General features: G+C 41.3%; 1 protein-coding gene across 2 annotated transcripts in view; it reads left to right on the forward strand.

Annotated features, from left to right (window-relative positions):
- Positions 1–1,288: 1,288 nt before the first annotated feature.
- Positions 1,289–16,917, forward strand: part of CCDC192 (coiled-coil domain containing 192) — a gene marked incomplete at both ends in the record, with an annotated part of 188,888 nt that continues 173,259 nt past the window's right edge. For both annotated transcript variants that reach the window (XM_080919879.1, XM_080919880.1), the window contains 2 exons: positions 1,289–1,383; positions 5,260–5,311. In XM_080919879.1, the coding sequence (XP_080776005.1) occupies positions 1,289–1,383; positions 5,260–5,311 (147 nt within the window). The remainder of the gene's footprint in view (positions 1,384–5,259; positions 5,312–16,917) is intronic.

Below are 16,917 nucleotides of genomic sequence, written 5' to 3' on the forward strand. Positions count from 1 at the left end.
TAGAACAAACCACAGCAAATCTAATGTTGCGAGGCTTCAGATTCTGTCTTTGGATCCTGTGATGAACAGCAAGGCTCAGATGAATGTGGGTGTGGTAATGTTGTCTGTTTTCCCTTAGCTTATGTGATGGAGACTGGGTACCTGAACTTACTGACTCTGTAAAGGTAAATGGTACAGCATGAGGAACGTATTATTGCTAGGGAATCCTGACAACCAGTGCTCACTTCAGGACAAGCTGAAAGATGGGAGACAGACTTGCCTTTTTCTTCCACAAACAAACCATAAAGGGAAAGCTTACATCCTTACTCCATAATAAAAGCTTTTGTGTTTATGGCTGTGTTCCAGCGGGAAGGAGTTTAGAACCAAAATGGGTAGGAGAAAAGTTTCTCTCTGCTCATGCAGATAAACACTACTCCCTATGAAAACAGATGGGAGCCTGGAGGTAATTAGACACACTGTGCCAAGTAATTGGCATCATGGGGAAGGGGACCAAACAACATGACGATGGAGCCAACTCTTACAGGAACAATCAGCAAGCCTTTCAGTCACTGGGCCATGTCTCCATTGTGCTGTTGCTGATCTGGACCTGTTTATAGGTGTTACTCTGGTTTCTCCATCATCTCCCCCATCTCCTCTTCTACCATACATTGATATGGACAGAGTTGCCAGTCTAGTCTTGATGCATATCACACCGAGAACACACAGAACTTCTCCAGCGCCTGATGGAAGCAGGAAGTAGGGGCTTCCAGCGCCTCCATGGAAAGGTACAGCAACTGTCTGGGAGAAAGTGACGGGTGTCAACAGGGAAGGGCTGCTGATATGTTGTGACAGGAACCAGGCATTACCTGCTCAAGCCTATGTTAGGGAGCTTGAAGGCATAGCTCTGTCAGCTGGGATCCCTCTGTAAAGACACAGGGGTAACAGATCAGAATAGCACAAACCAGTCTGTTTGTGAGTGTGCTTCTCTGCCAGACAGCAGAGGGACAACTGCCTCCTTGGCATTGGAGCTTGATTTTTAAATACCAGCCTCATTAAACAGCATTAATCCAGTGCTCCTCTTATGCTTTGAGTAGGTTTCCAGAAATGATGGCTCTGTGACGTTTCTCCATCTGCCCTCCTGCCTGCATGTAATTTATGGGATGTTTTGAGGGAAGCCTGTGGCTCTGTAACGAATTCCTTTTTAGCTTTGGGCAGTTAACTGTCATTGTAGTTGCCTAGCAACAATGGACACCAGAGCAGTGGCAGGGATTCCAAAACTCTAAGGAATGAGGTTAGTTGGTGTCTGTCCATGGACAGAGGCTCTCAATGGGCCTGCCTTAAGATGGGAGGATGTCACAGCAAGAAAGCTGGAATCCCAGATACTGAGACCTCAGCGAGGTGCAGGTGAGACCCTAGCTCCTTCTGTTTAAACATAATTCATGGAAGTCTCTGGATAAAGCAACCTTCACTTCATACTTCAAAGATAACCTTTCTTTAAAGTCGTGGAGAAGACATCAAAGAGACTTTTTTCCCTTTCCTGGTGTGCGACCTTTGTCTGTGTCTTCCCAGATCATAGGGCAAGGTCCGAGGAACAATAAATTTCAGCCAGTGTTTGTCAAAAGGGTAAAAATGTTCTTCATGAACATTTTTCAGAATTATACACTTACCCATCCCAAGTGTTTTAGGAGTGTGAGAATAGGGGTGTTGAACTAGCCAGCCCTTTTTTCAGAACTACAGAAAAACAGTGACACTATCTCACTGTCCTTCCATGATGTGCAGGACATATAGTGCTGGGACATACTTCCTCAACCTGTTCTTCAAGTCAACAATGCCAACTAGCCCTGACCACAAGAATGGATGTAGAGATGACCTCATTAACAACCTGCAGTTAATCACTGGAAAATTTGCATGTGGGCTCAATACACATTTTCCCCCTTCAAATACAGAAAAAGCTTCCATTTAGAACTTCCTTTCTAATCTTGAGTGATATAACTGTGTCCCTTTTGTAGAAGTTGTCACCTGGAGGGCAGTTTCCTGTGTGGGATCCTCACATATAGCCCTGGTTTCTACCACGCTCGGCTCTAAACTATGTCTCTATTTTAGTGAATATGTGAGCTTTGTTTTTGACATTGGATCAGAGGTCCATGACTAGTACAGAAAATTCATTTATCTCTTACATTGTTATATAAAAATCTTGTTTCTATTTGTAATCTATGAACCTCAGAAGATGCACATCCTCATTTTTTTTTTCTGCTTTGAAACAATGAAACTGGGCAAACATCCATTTTCTCTTAATTTGCCTTACAAAATTACCTAGTGGATTGATATTTGGGCATGCTGGCAATTAAAAAGGTGAACACAGTGTTCCAAACAGAGGCGAAGTGTTCTGTGATGATCAACTGTGGCATGAATAGCCCAGTGTGAAGCAACACTGATGCCCAGGGCAAGGCAGGACACAGTTCTCATTGTCAAGTGTACTGTGGGCTCTTGTTCTGGAACCCAGAGCCAAATCTGGGGTGCAGGTACCAACCAGGGCTTCTGCTGTAAAGGCAGGGGTACCCTCCTGCAGTTCTTGATCCTGAGATGGGTTTAGAGTAGCATTTTCTCTTCTGAGCAGGTATGAACTGGTCTCAGAATTAAGTTTGTCATTTTCCTTTCCCTTCTTCCCATGCCCTTGAAACAAACTCTCTTCAGCATGTTCACAAACCATATGGGAACTCGATTCTAATTTCTCTAAACAAGGAAGGGAGAGACTGTGGATGCTACAAATCCAAGCACCAAAATACCACACAACTTCCCAGGACCCCTCTCTTCTGTAAGATCAGGGTGCTCTCCACCAGTGCTGCCAAACCAATCGTGTTGAAATCAGGTATTCACATAACCATAAAATAAAAGGCATGGGGGAAAAACCTAGCAATAAAATGCTATTAAATGAAAGAAAATGTTTATGCTCTAGTAAGGCACTGAGAGAAGATAAACTATTTTCAGCCTTATGTGATATCACTGCATTTCATGTACCACGGACATTTCAGGAAGCTTTTCAGTCTTTCCATGAATCCTAAAGCAAGGAAACACGGTGACAAAAACAGGCTCAGAAATACATTTGTTAACTCCTCTCTGTTTTATTTCAAAGCTAATAAATAGTCATTCTAGAGCTTTATTTAATTACTATAAATGCCTCCAATACACATACTGAGTTGCTATGGTTACTCTGGGACTGTGACTCATGACCTGTAAATGTTATTGTCAGGTGGCCAAGGCTCTCTTGTTTTGAAGTCAGTAGTTTTGTTTCATGCTTTATTAAAATTGTGTGGGTTTTGTTGTGCATGCATGGTTTATCTGGGTAAGCCAGATGGGTTTGTTATGATCACAGAAGCTGAACATGCTATTGTATAAATAAAGCATAGCACGCGTTCCCCATAATGGTGCTACTGAGAAATTAAAAACTCACAGATACACAGTTACATACACACTCATGCACAATGAGGGTTATAAGAGAGGTGCCGAAAAACGACTTGTAAATACAGAGGGTCCCAGAGGCACAAAGAAGTGACAAGCCATCAGCTAACAAGAGAACTCAAGGATTTTATTAAGTAATGGAGGCACATACTCTGAAATCACTACATCATATAGTTCAGGAGCACATCAGCCATGCGAGGCTACTAATTGATGATAAAAAGTTAGATCTTTAAATCCTGGATCATTAAAGCCATTTGATGCTACATGTTGACTTTCCCAACAATTATAAGCTGGGGGAGGGAGGGGGTTACACTTCATTCTGTGAGGAAGGGGAATGGTCTGAAAGGAAGCACCAGAACACAATATTTTACTTGTGTGCCTATGGTTCAAGGAAAGCAATTACATTTCATAGAACTCATGCCTTCTTCCAAGAAGTGAAAATTGGATTAAATTCACTCATTACTCACTGATTGCTCTGTGAGCCTTAAGTGGCCCTAATATCTTTGAGAAGGTAGAAAAGTAAGCTGTAAACATTCACATAAATGTAAAAATGAAAACAAGAAAACTATTTCTTAGGATAGAATTGAGAAGGTTGAGGACTTTAAAGGTAGGCTTATCTGTTGGCAACTATGCAATTGAATGTGCTAACTCTGAAGTTTATTAGAACACTCATCTACTGGCTGATTCTTTTAATGTTAACCAGACTTGCAGTCTTCAGGATGCTAAATATTGGAGTTGGAAGGCAACTCATGGGCTCTTCCACTGGTTAGCAAGTGAAAGACCCTAGAGTTGATCCCCAATACTTGACTGCACATAGAGGTTGCTGTGGATAGTGTATCAGAGACAAGAGGAAAAGGCGTCCTGTACATTTAAGGAATGTACCTGGTCAGTTGTTATAAGGCATGAGTCTAATAAATAAGGGAACTCTATAGTACAGCAGAAAATAGTGACAGCAGCAGGGAGAACTCAGGAGCAGTGAGATGTGAGCTTTGATTATTAGTTAGATGGAGAAGATGGCATTTGGACAGAGACAGGAAGGAAACAGCAATAAATTCAATGGATTCATGTGCATTCCTAAGGGTTAGGGACACCTTGGGATCCAGAGTAAAAAGTTTTCAGGATGAAGAAGTGGTGGATCACGTCAAAGCTGTTAAGGTGATTGTCACAGGATCATCGCAGATAACAATGAGCCCCCTCGAAATGCCTAGTGTTCCTATGGAGGGGTGCTAGGGAAAACCTGATGAAAGGAATGAATGGCATTAGCAAGAGATGGAGAGTGAGGTGGGGGGCCATGGATAGAGTAGTTTTCATCATGAAGTGTGCTAGACAAATCAAGCCGAAACTAAAAAAGCCAAAAACAAATAACATATCCACAAGCCTGGGATTGAACTGGGAAAAAGAGAGATGAGAGGAGAGAAGAGGAGAGGGAGGAAGGGGTGACCAGCCTGCCTGGTTTTTCACAGAGGATGGGTCTCCCCGCCTTTTCTGAGTTGAAAGAGGTGGTTTTGCAGGTTTTCAGAACACAGTGTCCTACTGTTCAGTCTGCTTAGTCTCAAGAGAGCCTTTAAAGGCTGTTTGATCTTCCACCTAAAGTTTATGTTCTGTTACCTTACTGCCTCGAGAAATGCCCAGAACAGTTATACATTTATGGGAAAGTCTCTCTCTCTCTCTCTCTCTCTCTCTCTCTCTCTCTCTCTCTCTCTCTCTCTGTGTGTGTGTGTGTGTGTGTGTGTGTGTATGTGTGTGTGTACTGTGTATGTAGCTGCCTAAACTAAAATTTTGGAGTTCTAAACTCTCCTTTCTTTTCCTTATGTCATCTAGGTCGGTGCTTAGAAGTTGTCAGTCAGATATTCAACCACAAAACAGAACACTGGTAAGAAATAAACTTTGCCTGATTTGTTTTCTGCAAGAAAAAAAAAAAAAAAAAAAAACCCAAAACCCAAAACAATGCAAATTAACTTAATATTGATGTTTTCTTGATAAATTTAGCTTTTACATCCTATTAGTAAATTTTTTTAAAGAAATGGTGGACTGTTCTTTTGCAAATAGGAAGGACAGTGAAGGAAAGGAAGGGGGTGTTTGGGGGAAAGGAGACGGAGAAAAGATGGCAGAAAGAGTGATGTGGTGTACCCTTTCCCATTTTAACGCATCATTGATGTCATGGTGCCCCTTGTGGCTCCAGGATAGCTTAGACTTCCTGGGCTATTTCATTTGTTTATATATACAGAAATTCTGGAGCTGAGACATGATATAAATCCAGCAGAGCAGATTATTTGGCTTAGTTAAGCTTGGGTTTAAAACAGAGTCTCTTCCAGACATATCCAGTTTGGGTCTCTATCAGGGTAATTGAAATAACTGAACTCTGGCCTTGAAGGATTCTCAAAGCTCTGTTAGGTCCTGAGACCTCACTGGGACTCCTCCTTCCCCAAGCCATTGTGTCTCTGTCTGGCCTTTGAAGACATCTAAGTGGTCGTGGAGCTAGGTGACGCTCAGAATGGAGGGTATAGTGACTTTCTATTTTCCCTCAAATGTAAAACTTTTCCTTAAGCTTCCTTCAGCCTTTCCTGGTTCAGTTTTAGGACTTTCAAGACCCAACCCAAAGGTGTTTCTTAAACTATGTGAGATCTGAGTTACAGAGGATGGTACTGTGTAAAAGATTATAAAGCTAGGACTCACAACATAGATCCAGGTCTACATTCTCCCCTTTAAGCTGTTTGGTTACAGGTGATTTCTCTAGTCCCTGGGAGCCTCACTGGTCACCAGAACTGATGATGATGTGGTTTGAGTAATCAACCTCGGGTGAGATGGTCAGGATTTGAAAACATGGCAGACAGGACCTAGAAACACAAGATGATCCCTCTGCACTCACAACCCCCAGTGCCCTCCCGATCTCCCGAATGCATCAGGAGGCTGTCCTGGCCATTTGTTTTCTCAGCATTTACAGTGTCTGGTCTCTCCTGGGCATTATGGGTTAGAACAGACAATTTTCTTGAGAAAGATATGCCCAGGATATTATCTTTGCTCAAGAAACTTAGTTCAGGAAATGCTAACCTCTCCAGCTGGAGAGATGGCTCAGAGGTAAAGAGCACTTGCTACTCTTGGAGAGAACACAATTTCAGTTCCCAGCACCCACATGGTAGCTTACAAAGATCAGTAACTCCAGTTCCAGAGGATCTGATGCCCTTTTCTGGCCTCCATGGTCACCATGAATAATCATGGTGCACAGATATACATATAGACTAAGCGCTCATATACATAAAATAAAAATAAATATAAATTTTAATAACAGAATTAATACACTTCTATTTATAGTGTGTTTCTAGTCCTAGACAAACTGATCATAGCTCTCAAATCAATGAACTATTTTCAGATGGAAAATTTTTGTTAGAAAAAAAAAATTAAGTATAAACCCAATCCAACTTATTAAATAGTTATAATTAAAAACTGTAGCCTGTCTGCATTGCTTGTGGGGGAATTAGGTTGAAAAAAATTAATAATGAATTTGTATTTTATTTAATGAAGCTATTTATGAATATGTGGTTTAAAAATGACTCTCCCATTACATTTCTATCTGATGGTAACTTTTAAGTCTGAGAAACAGGACACTTTATGGCCCCGAGGTCTATGACACTGACCATTCTAAGTGTGTCTGTTCATCAGTATCTCTTAGATTGCATTCACACGGACAAGTACAATGACCATATTAGGATTCTGTCTGGGGCTCCCAATTAGCTTCCCAGAGTTAATAATCTGACCTTTTCTAGTTTACAGTTGACATGATTTGAATGTCTGGGGCTTGGAGGAACTGTTTTGTTTTGTTTTGCATCTCTAAAGAATTTCAGTTAGCTAAGCCATCTCAGATGCCATGGCATGAATTCATGATGCCTCCTCTTCCACACGGTCCTGTAAAGTCATGGACATTTTAAAGCAGAGAACCAGAGAGCACTGTGTCCCACGAGGCACCAAATCTCAGGTGGCATTCAGATGTCTCTCTTAAATCATTAGTTTTAGTTTGGGCAGAGCAAATGGGAGGTATGAAGGATGAAATGTGTTTCAGTTGTGTGAGGACCTCTTGGCCATGTGGGCACATTGGCACACACTCTACCTGTCTGGCACACTTGGTAAGCTGTGAGTTATTAGAGGGAGCGACTTTATTAGTCCCGGTGAATCTATAACCAAATTTCAGACATCTGAGCGGCTCTCTGTTGGTAAATCTTTTGAAGTAAAAATTACAGGCTAAGGTACAGGGATAAAGCAGAATGGGTTTCCTCAAATTCTCACAGCAATGTATAAGTGGGGTCTAGAAGTCACGACCATTATGTTGATGACTTTCTTCTCTTTGATCTTAACCATTAAGAAGCTGTGAATGAGGGAAGATGTAGGAGCTTCCTGCTCTGGATGATAAACAGTGCTTACATTAGATGGGGACATAATAGGACAATCTGATGACAGCTAGATATGCTTCAAGGGGACCCAGAGGCCCCTACTTTTTTTACACTAGTCCTGTGAGCCAGCTGGAGAATCAAGATATTACTTGAATGATTGTCTTTGTTTTGCTTTACCATCTTCTGGCAGAAAACCCCAGTGTGTATCATCTCATTTAAAGCTGTTGTTCAGGAGATAGAAATTCTATTTACAGAGGATTGGCCTGAAAAAATGATCAGGATTGCTCTCCCCTAGTCAGTCTTGAGAATCCTGGCAACGAGGAATACTGATGCCCAATGCTATTCAATTCCCAGCTGTGTAGTCACATTCCTCAGTTCTTTATTAAAGAACCATTTAGTTTAGTGTCAAAGATAAAAAAGCTCTCTGGGAACTTTGATTTCCATGGTTGGGTTTACAAGATGACCAAAAGTTAGCTAAATAGAGCCCCATTTTATGAAACGACCACGGAAAGTGATGCTCTAAGTCATGTGACATTGTTGGCTCTGCTCTTCCTGTAGCAGCAGGTGTGAGGGCTAGCAGCAGCAGCCAGATTTCTACTTTCTTCACATTTTCATGTTTGAAGACAGAGCTTTTAGAAGAGCTCCCCCTTTGATGAGCAGAAGTTCAAATCATTAACGAATCAAGGTGTCAACAGGTCATTGGACTTTAAAGGGGAATTTCAAGGGATTTCAAGGCCCTTTCATTCTTCCAATGAGAGCAGCACAGACCCTCATTTCTCTGTATATTTAAATAGAAAGATTTTTCTGGGGTTCTAGAAAATAGATTAGATTTAAAATTTTGCCACTTTGATAAGGAAAAGGTAATTACTCAGGACATTTGCTCTGCTTGACTCCTTCCTCCCTTCCTCCCTTCCTCTTTCCTTCCTCCCTTCCTCCTTCCTTCCTCCATTCCTCCCTTCCTCCCTTCCTCCCTTCCTTTCTTCCTCCTTCCTCCCTTCCTCCCTTCCTCCTTCCTCCCTTCCTCCCTTCCCCCCTTCCTCCTTCCTTCCTTCCTCCCTTCCTCCCTTCCTCTCTTCCTCCCTTCCTCCTTCCTCCCTTTCTCCTTCCTCCTTCCTTCCTTCCTCCCTTCCTCCCTTCCTCCCTTCCTCCCTTCCTCCCTTCCTCCCTTCCTCCCTTCCTCCCTTCCTCCTTCCTCCCTTCCTCCTTCCTCCCTTCCTCCTTCCTCCCTTCCTCCCTTCCTCCTTCCTCCCTTCCTCCCTTCCTCCCTTCCTCCCTTCCTCCCTTCCTCCCTTCCTCCCTTCCTCCCTTCCTCCCTTCCTCCCTTCCAGAGTCATGAGTCAAGTACACAAGCTCTGGTGAACAATTGCCCATGGAAAGCCATCTTCTCCATTAGTATAACGGAGCTATCAATCAATCTTAAGACTTTGTGTCCAGTGGAAAAGCCCCCACAAACATGGCCTTCCAGCCTGTGCCTGTGCTTCAAATACAGGGAGCCAGGAAGTTGGTACCTTTTGCATCAGCCTCTTTGACTCAGGAAAAAAATAATTCCACTTACATGTCAGTATATGAGCAGTTGACTCTCACTGAGGAGTCAGATTCCTTTGCATGGGATGCACATCTGTGTTTATCCTTTTGTCTGTTGACTGACATTCAGGTTATTTCCAGGTTTAGGTTTTTATAAATGAACCTGGGGGTGTTTGTGGTTGGGTCTTTGTATGCACATATGGTTTCATTTTGGGAGTGGGGTAAACTCTGAAGACTGGACTGGTTGAATCATAGGGTAAGTGTTCCAGTTCTTGTATGGAAATTGTTTTTCCCCTTTTCTGTAAATACCCTGAGGTGGAATGGTTGAGTCATATAATGTAGCTCTGACTTATTCTGTTTAATTGATAAATTGTTTTACAAAGCAGTTGTTGGTGTTTTTGTACCTTTACCAGAGTCATGAGAAATTTCATTTCCTATACGTTATTTCCAAACCTGGTAAAAATAGACCTTTTAATTTTACTTTTTTTTCTGAAATCATAATTATACCCCCATTGTGGCTTTTAATCTGCATTTCCTTGCATAACAAGTAATGCCGAGGATTCTACACAATTATCTGCCACCTTTTTCTAACACTTACATCTTTTGCTGAGGATTCTACACAATTATCTGCCACCTTTTTCTAACACTTACATCTTTTGTTCACTTACACACTGTATTGATTGTTTCTAATTGTTTGGTACTGAGAGTTCTTTGAAAATGTATTTGGGATTAAAGTAATTTTTGTGTATCTTGTCACGCTGACAGCACTTTCTTCTGTCTTGGCTTGTTCTCTTCGCTCAGCTGACGGTGTTCTGAAGAAAGCAGGAGTTTTCAGTTTGGTGAAATCTAATTTAATAATGGCTACTTTCACGGCTCTTGCTTCTGGCATCGAATCTAAGAAAACCTTGCCCAAGGACACAAATATTTGTTCCCAAGTCTAAGGGTTTCATAGTTTTGGGTTTTATAATTAGGTCTAAGTTTCATTTTGAGCTCATTTGCCTGAGCTGTGTTCCTCTTCAGGAATTTCCTTCAGTTGAAAGCAGTTGCTTCAAGATGAAGGGGGGCTTCCCATGATGACTTGATGCAGGGTCTCTGAGTGGTGGCTGGGACCATTCAATAGACACGGCCAGCGTGCCAAGCTGTCTTTAGAAATGGGCTGGTCCTCCATTGCCTTCCTTATGATCTCCTTCCATCTACTGCATCCAGTCAGACCTCTGTGGCCAGATCTCTCTTTCCAGCTCAGTTACTTTGACCTTAAAACAGTTACAAAATCAAAGTTAGGGGTCAGCTAATGAAGGAGGCTTTGTGATTGAAAATTCATGAGAAGAGCTAATGTGTTGGCATTGTAGACAGGAGGAACATTAACTTTAGACCCTTTAGCTAGGTCTTTCTCAGTGTTTTACTGAATAGCTCTGTAAAGTGAATTCTTTTTTGTAAAAGCAAGTAAGATATTTCATTAAATAAATTTCATTAAATAAATTAGAGTGATGTTCTTATATTCAATCTGAAATATTTTTTTTTCCACAAAAGAATGAACATGTGCAGGGAGCGAAAAAGCAGAGGGTGAATACATTAGATTCGAGGGGGGTTTGTTTGTTTGTTTGTTGATTTTTGGGTTTTTAGGACGAAAACTAGAGCTACCTGAAAAAAAGGGGGGTACCCTCACCTGAGGAGTTGTCTCCGTCTTCAACAGATTGGCCTGTGGGAGTGGCTGTGGGGCATTTTCTTGATTATTGATTGGTGGGAGGGCTTCTGGGAGGTCCCAGTTGACTGTCAGCGGAATCATCCTGAACAGGAGGTGGTCGTGTGTTGTTTGAAGAAAGGTAGCTGAGCAAACAGTCAATACTATTCCTCTATGGTCTGTGCTTGAGTTCCTGCGTCTAGGGCCTAGACTCTAGGTCCTGAAGGAGCTCGCTCTCCGGTTCCCTTCACTCAGGGACTTGAGACTGAGAGAAATGTAAGCTGAATGAGCCTTCTCCTCCCCAGGCTGATCCTGGTCAATGTTCCATCTCAGCAACAGAAAAGCCAGCCAGCAGAGGGTTAAGTGTGGAGAATGTGCTACGTGTGTGCTAAATCTATGTAGAATGGTGTCACAATGTCACATCCAACTGTACAATAAAGAGACACAATGAAAACTTTCATAGAATTCCTTAAAGATCACAAACAACGCATAAAGACAAACCTCTGCTTCCAGAGAAAGCTGGAGTACATGAGTATTATTTCCCTCCCAGATCTTGAGAGTAAGATGCCAGTTGGAGTTTCTAGCCATTGCTCATTCTACGGTTATCTGTGTCCTGAATTCTCATAATCTGAAAGTGGCTGACATATAGCATTCTCTCTAGCTCCAGCCCTGGCCCACACACTCACCTCACTTTTTTGGATTTAAATTTTGTAGCCAGAATTCTATACAGAATATACTCTATAGCAATTTTTGATTTAGTAGAGCATAAAAAATGAGCATAATTATACCTTCGTAAGTGCTAATCTGGTCTTTGAGTTAATATGAAGAAAGATTAAAATGCCAATCAAATTTCATTTAATTTGAGTGACATTTAGGTTTGAAAACCTAATCGATCACAAATGACTGATGTTTTAATATTTTGTTTACCTAAGTAACATATTTATCTATCACAAAATCCATCCAAAGTATAGGACAGAGGGGTTCCGAGTAATTCTAAGGGGAGCTCTGGGAGGATGTTTCAGCGGTGCACACACTTGCAGCAGCCACAGAAAAGAGAGGACAAATGTACACTGTGAGAGCTGCACCCAGCAGTCAGCGTATGGCTTCTCCCACTGCACTGGCAAATGAAATCCCATGGTCCAAACTACTTCACAGGCTTAAACAGTGAGGTGCCTGGGGTGAGGCATCTGGGAGTGAGGGGCCTGGGAGACATTTCTGCAATGTTTGGCTAAATAGGCATTTTTAACTCACCACAAAGAAAGAGTTAAGGAACAGAATTAAACCTAAGAAAAGAAATACTGTAGAGAGACAAAAAAGAAAGAAAAAACCTGAAAGCCTTGACTTTCTCATTAGCATCCTATTTTAATAATAAGTTCTGTTTAACTTGGGAGTCAAGGCTGTGAAAAGGACTTAGTTTAAAATGAATTTGGACAAAGAACTGGGAAGGAAATGGTCTTTCCTAGGCCCTTGGGAATGCTGACCTATTTTATTTTTAATTTCTATGATAGAGTAGATATATAAGAAACGAAAGGCCCTGCCTTCACACAAATGTGTTCTTTCCTTTCTTAAAAATGTCAACAGGCAAAGAGATTTAGAAAGCATGTGTCTCTGGAACAGATTGTTTACACATAGAATGTTTTCCATAATTCCCCCAGGACAGTTCAGTGGAGCAAGGGACCTTTATAAAAGGAAGCAGGTGATTGTCAGCAAGATTGTTCCATTAGGTGCCTATGAATCATTTAGTCCCTACAAAGAGCAAAAAGTTCCAAATAGCAGGGTATTATTTGGGAGAAAGAGCACTAGTGCTGTGAAGTGATGATGTGTTATTTTCTGTGAGAGCAGCAATGTTGAGACGGATGTATGGCTAGAAGTGGAGTGAGGTTAGATATCTGCTTCTGCTCCATAAAGACCGAGGGTTCCTCTATGTTAACATTTTAGATAAGATTCAGTTCCCTGTGTGTGGTGGTTTGAATGTGCTTAGCCCATAGGGTTCTGTTATGAGGCATGGAGTGTGTCATTGTGGGGGTGGGCTTTGAAGCTCCACCTAGTGCACAAGAGTCAGGCTTTTTTTGGCTGAAGATGTAGAACTCTCTACTCCTCCTGCACCATGTCTGCCTGGACACCACCATGCTTCCCACCCCTTCTCTCCTTGATGATAATAAACTGAACTTCTGAACCTGTAAGCCACTCCCAATTAAATGTCCTTTATAAGAGTTGCCTTGGTCACAGTATCTCTTCAATGGAAACCCTAATTAAGACAAATCTGAAACTTGCTCCTCTTCAGAAGGGGGCTGAGTAAGGGAGAAGTGTCTGTTGGGGACTATAGAATCCATCGATTTGACTTTAGAAACACACTTTGATTGCTGAAGAACTTTGAAAATTGGTAAAGAATTTTTCAAGAGGTGCTGTCCACCCCTGCCCTCCCCAAGAGGATGAGTGGTCTTTCAATGACTGCTCTCTGAATGAGAGGTTGTTAGAGTTGGGGAGCCCCGTTGGGGAGCACCGAGGCAGACTGTCTAAGGACAACAGAGTTCAGGGAAGGCGTGGGTGGGGCTGCCCTCAGCCTTTGCAGCAGATCTGAGCACATCTACATAATGTATTCTAATAATGTAGTTAAACTGAAACTAGCTGCTGGCAGTAACAGCCCAGGACTGATGACAGCCGAGATGTTTATGTTAGGTCAGCTCTCAGAGAAAATTGGTTACTTTAAAGTATGTTTTCTGATTAATGTGCTGCATTATCTGTACTCAGCGAGAGCTAAAAAAATGAAAAAGCTCTCTGAGGCTTCTTAGTGGCTGGCTTCAAAGGGCTGGCTTTCTTCTCCAAACATACAATGATGACAAGATCAGTTCGTTTCTGAAAAGTCCGTATTTCAGTAAAGAAAAACCTTACCATCTTCCACCAGATCGATCCACTTAGGGAGTAGTTAGAAATACTCCAAGTAAGCAATAGAGAAAAATGTCTCATTTATTGCAATAGAGTGTCCTGAAATATTGTGTTTCTATATATGGAATTGGGGAGATGGCTTTAGAGTTAAGTGTAACGGTTGCTTTTGCAGAGAGCCTGGTTGGGTTCTCAGCACTCAGTCAGGTGGCTCGCTGTACCTCCAACTCCAGTGGACCCACAGAGAGATAAGCATGTGCTTTCTTTGCAAGGCTCCCACCCCTGTGAGAAGGAAGACATACTGAAGTCCCCCTTCTAATGCTCATATCACATCCTCACGTTTCTGCAAACCATGGGAAATTCAATTAGTTACTTTTTATCCTCTGGGTTTTGTTCTTGGTCTTATTAACTAAATATGCTTGATGCATACATAAATTTTACTCACCTGTGTATCTTATTGAATATCTGGTTGCATTGTGCTCTTCAGTTAGGAAAAGCAAAGCTTTCTTGGTTGAGTCATAGTTTCATGCAAAGGGAAATTAAACTGTAAGATGTTTTTTTAATTAAAGGTGATCTGACCGGATTTGATGGGATTAAGTTCTGTTTGTTATTTGTTGTGTGCTTAAGTTTACTTGCTTTAAATGCTGAGAATCTGAAACAGCCTTCTTCCTGTAGGGGACAGACCTATTACATATTCTTGCAGTAGGTCCCCTCCCTGGGGATCATGACCTGACTCCCACTGGGTCTCCTCTCCTGTGTAGAGTAGGTTTGGCTTCAACATGTGTTCTGAGGGTTTTTTTTGCCAGTGTTCATGTCAAAAATCTGGAGAAAGTTTCTCACAGTGATTTTCTTAATTAAAGTGCAGCATGTCCTTCTGAGATGCCAATGGCCCAAGTGGCAGAACTGTTTGTGATTCAAAGCAAACAAAGAAAGTAAACTGTCTTTCAGATCACTCATGCTCTTACCCGATGGCTACAAGGCCACCATCTCTATCTCTCTGTCACCACCTTTCTTCTCCTTTTCCTTCCAGCCCTTCTTCAGTCATTCCCAGACGAATTTATGTCTTAGGGGGAAATTAGATACTTTTATAAAATAAAATTCACACATAGAGCATCTCTTCATGTCAAGCAAAAATGTTGACTTACACACTTTATCAAAGATGGGAGAATTCTATTACCCACTTTCCTGGCAAAGCAGAAAAGTCTACTTTTCTTGTCCCCAGACAGCATGGAACATCATTTATTATGCGTGAGAGTGCCCTTTTTTGTTCATTTTGTTTTGTTTTAAGAGCTATGTTGCTTGATTGATTCACGAGCTGAGGATACCCACAGAAAACTATGATCAGCACATGATGTTTGTTTGGCTTATGTAATTAATTCTACTTTCAGCGTTAGTTTCTTAGCACACCGCCGCCCTGTAGAAACCGATATAAGCTGGTCATGAAATTTAAACTCTTCTGCTTTATCTTTCCTGATAGCCAACTTAAAACTCTGAAAGTTTAATTTTAATACATGATCCATCTTATTTAACTTAATATAGTCAAAGTCCTCTCATATCCACACATAATCAATGTAAAGATATTCATGAGATAAATTATGTTCCTGTATCATGGACTAAGCTAGCAACCTGGGGTGTGTTTTCTATCTACAACACATCTTGGTTCAAACTGAGAAGTTTCGTGAGCTAAAGAGCTGCCTGTGGCTAGTGGAGAGCTCTGACTGGGGTCAGGTCACTTCTACATCCATCCTCTGGGTTGCCAAAAAAATTAAAAATGTTTTCTCTGGGTCAGTTTTCTTCTTTTGTGCAGAACCATGAAACCGGTCAGGACTTTTCACTGTTCAGTGAAAGTCGAAGCAGACTAATAGAATGACGTCGCCTATTTTATACCTTCCTGGAGGTTCGAGCTGAGAGGAAGTGAAGGACGGCTTTAAACTCCCTTCTATGAATTGCCTGTCTAGACTTCTCTCTCATTCTGGTTTTGCCTTTCCCTTTAGTATATTTTTAAAGTCATGTCGTTTACTTGTTGAGCATCTGGCGACAGTTCAAATCGTTACTTTCCCCAAAGTTGTACCTGGTAATCTTCCAAAATTGCTTTTAAATAAAATTCTTAAACTGTAGCAATAAACAATACAGAAGATGTACTTAAACAATACATCAAAAGCACATAAACAATTTCAACTCTCATTCCTTGTGTTATAAAAATCAATGTTTTGCTACTTTATAAATGTGGTTTTTTTATATAATTGTTTACATAACTCTAATAATTCAACATGGTGGCTGTAAGATCAGACCGATACTTTTAAAACTTTTAGATTTATTTATTTTATTTTGTGTGTATGAGTGTCTTTGCCTGTTTGTATGTATATATGTATGCCTGGTGCCTGCAAAGGTCAGAAGACGGTGGGTGTCAGATCTCCTGAACTGAAGTTACAAGATGGTTGTGAGCCACCATCAGAGTTCCGGGAACTGAATACCAGTACTCTGCAAGAACCACAAGTATTCCTTCAGACCAAAACTAATTTTTTACTAAAAACATAGAAATACTTACCCCTGTCCTTACCTGTAGACCGTATTCATTTATGTTTACATTTCTACATTTGCTGTGTCACTAATTTTATAAGTCACATCCAGCAAGACCCAGGCACCCAGGCGATGCAGCATAATTAATTGTTTATTCCTTGGACTTGCAAGATGGTCTTCATTTGTTGATATTACATAGAAGATAATCGGCTCTACAATTTATATCATAGTTTAACTGCATGAAGGCAACAGGCTGTATATAAAAAAATAACTGAGCTATGGGAGTTTAGTTCTGAAAAAGGAGCCGGTTCTTACCATTTATTTTATGTAACAATCTAGGCAATTCGCTGCCACCAGCAGTTTGAGTTCCAGTTGCAGTTGGGATACCAAGAATCTGGGGGAGCTCCTTAGTGTAGTGGTAAAATGCACACATTCTTGTACCATCACATGCAGGGGACCTAAACTGAGCTTGGCTTTGTTCTCAGC

The sequence above is a fragment of the Micromys minutus genome (genome assembly GCF_963924665.1).
Source record: "Micromys minutus genome assembly, chromosome: 8".
Classification (NCBI taxonomy): Eukaryota; Metazoa; Chordata; class Mammalia; order Rodentia; family Muridae; genus Micromys; species Micromys minutus.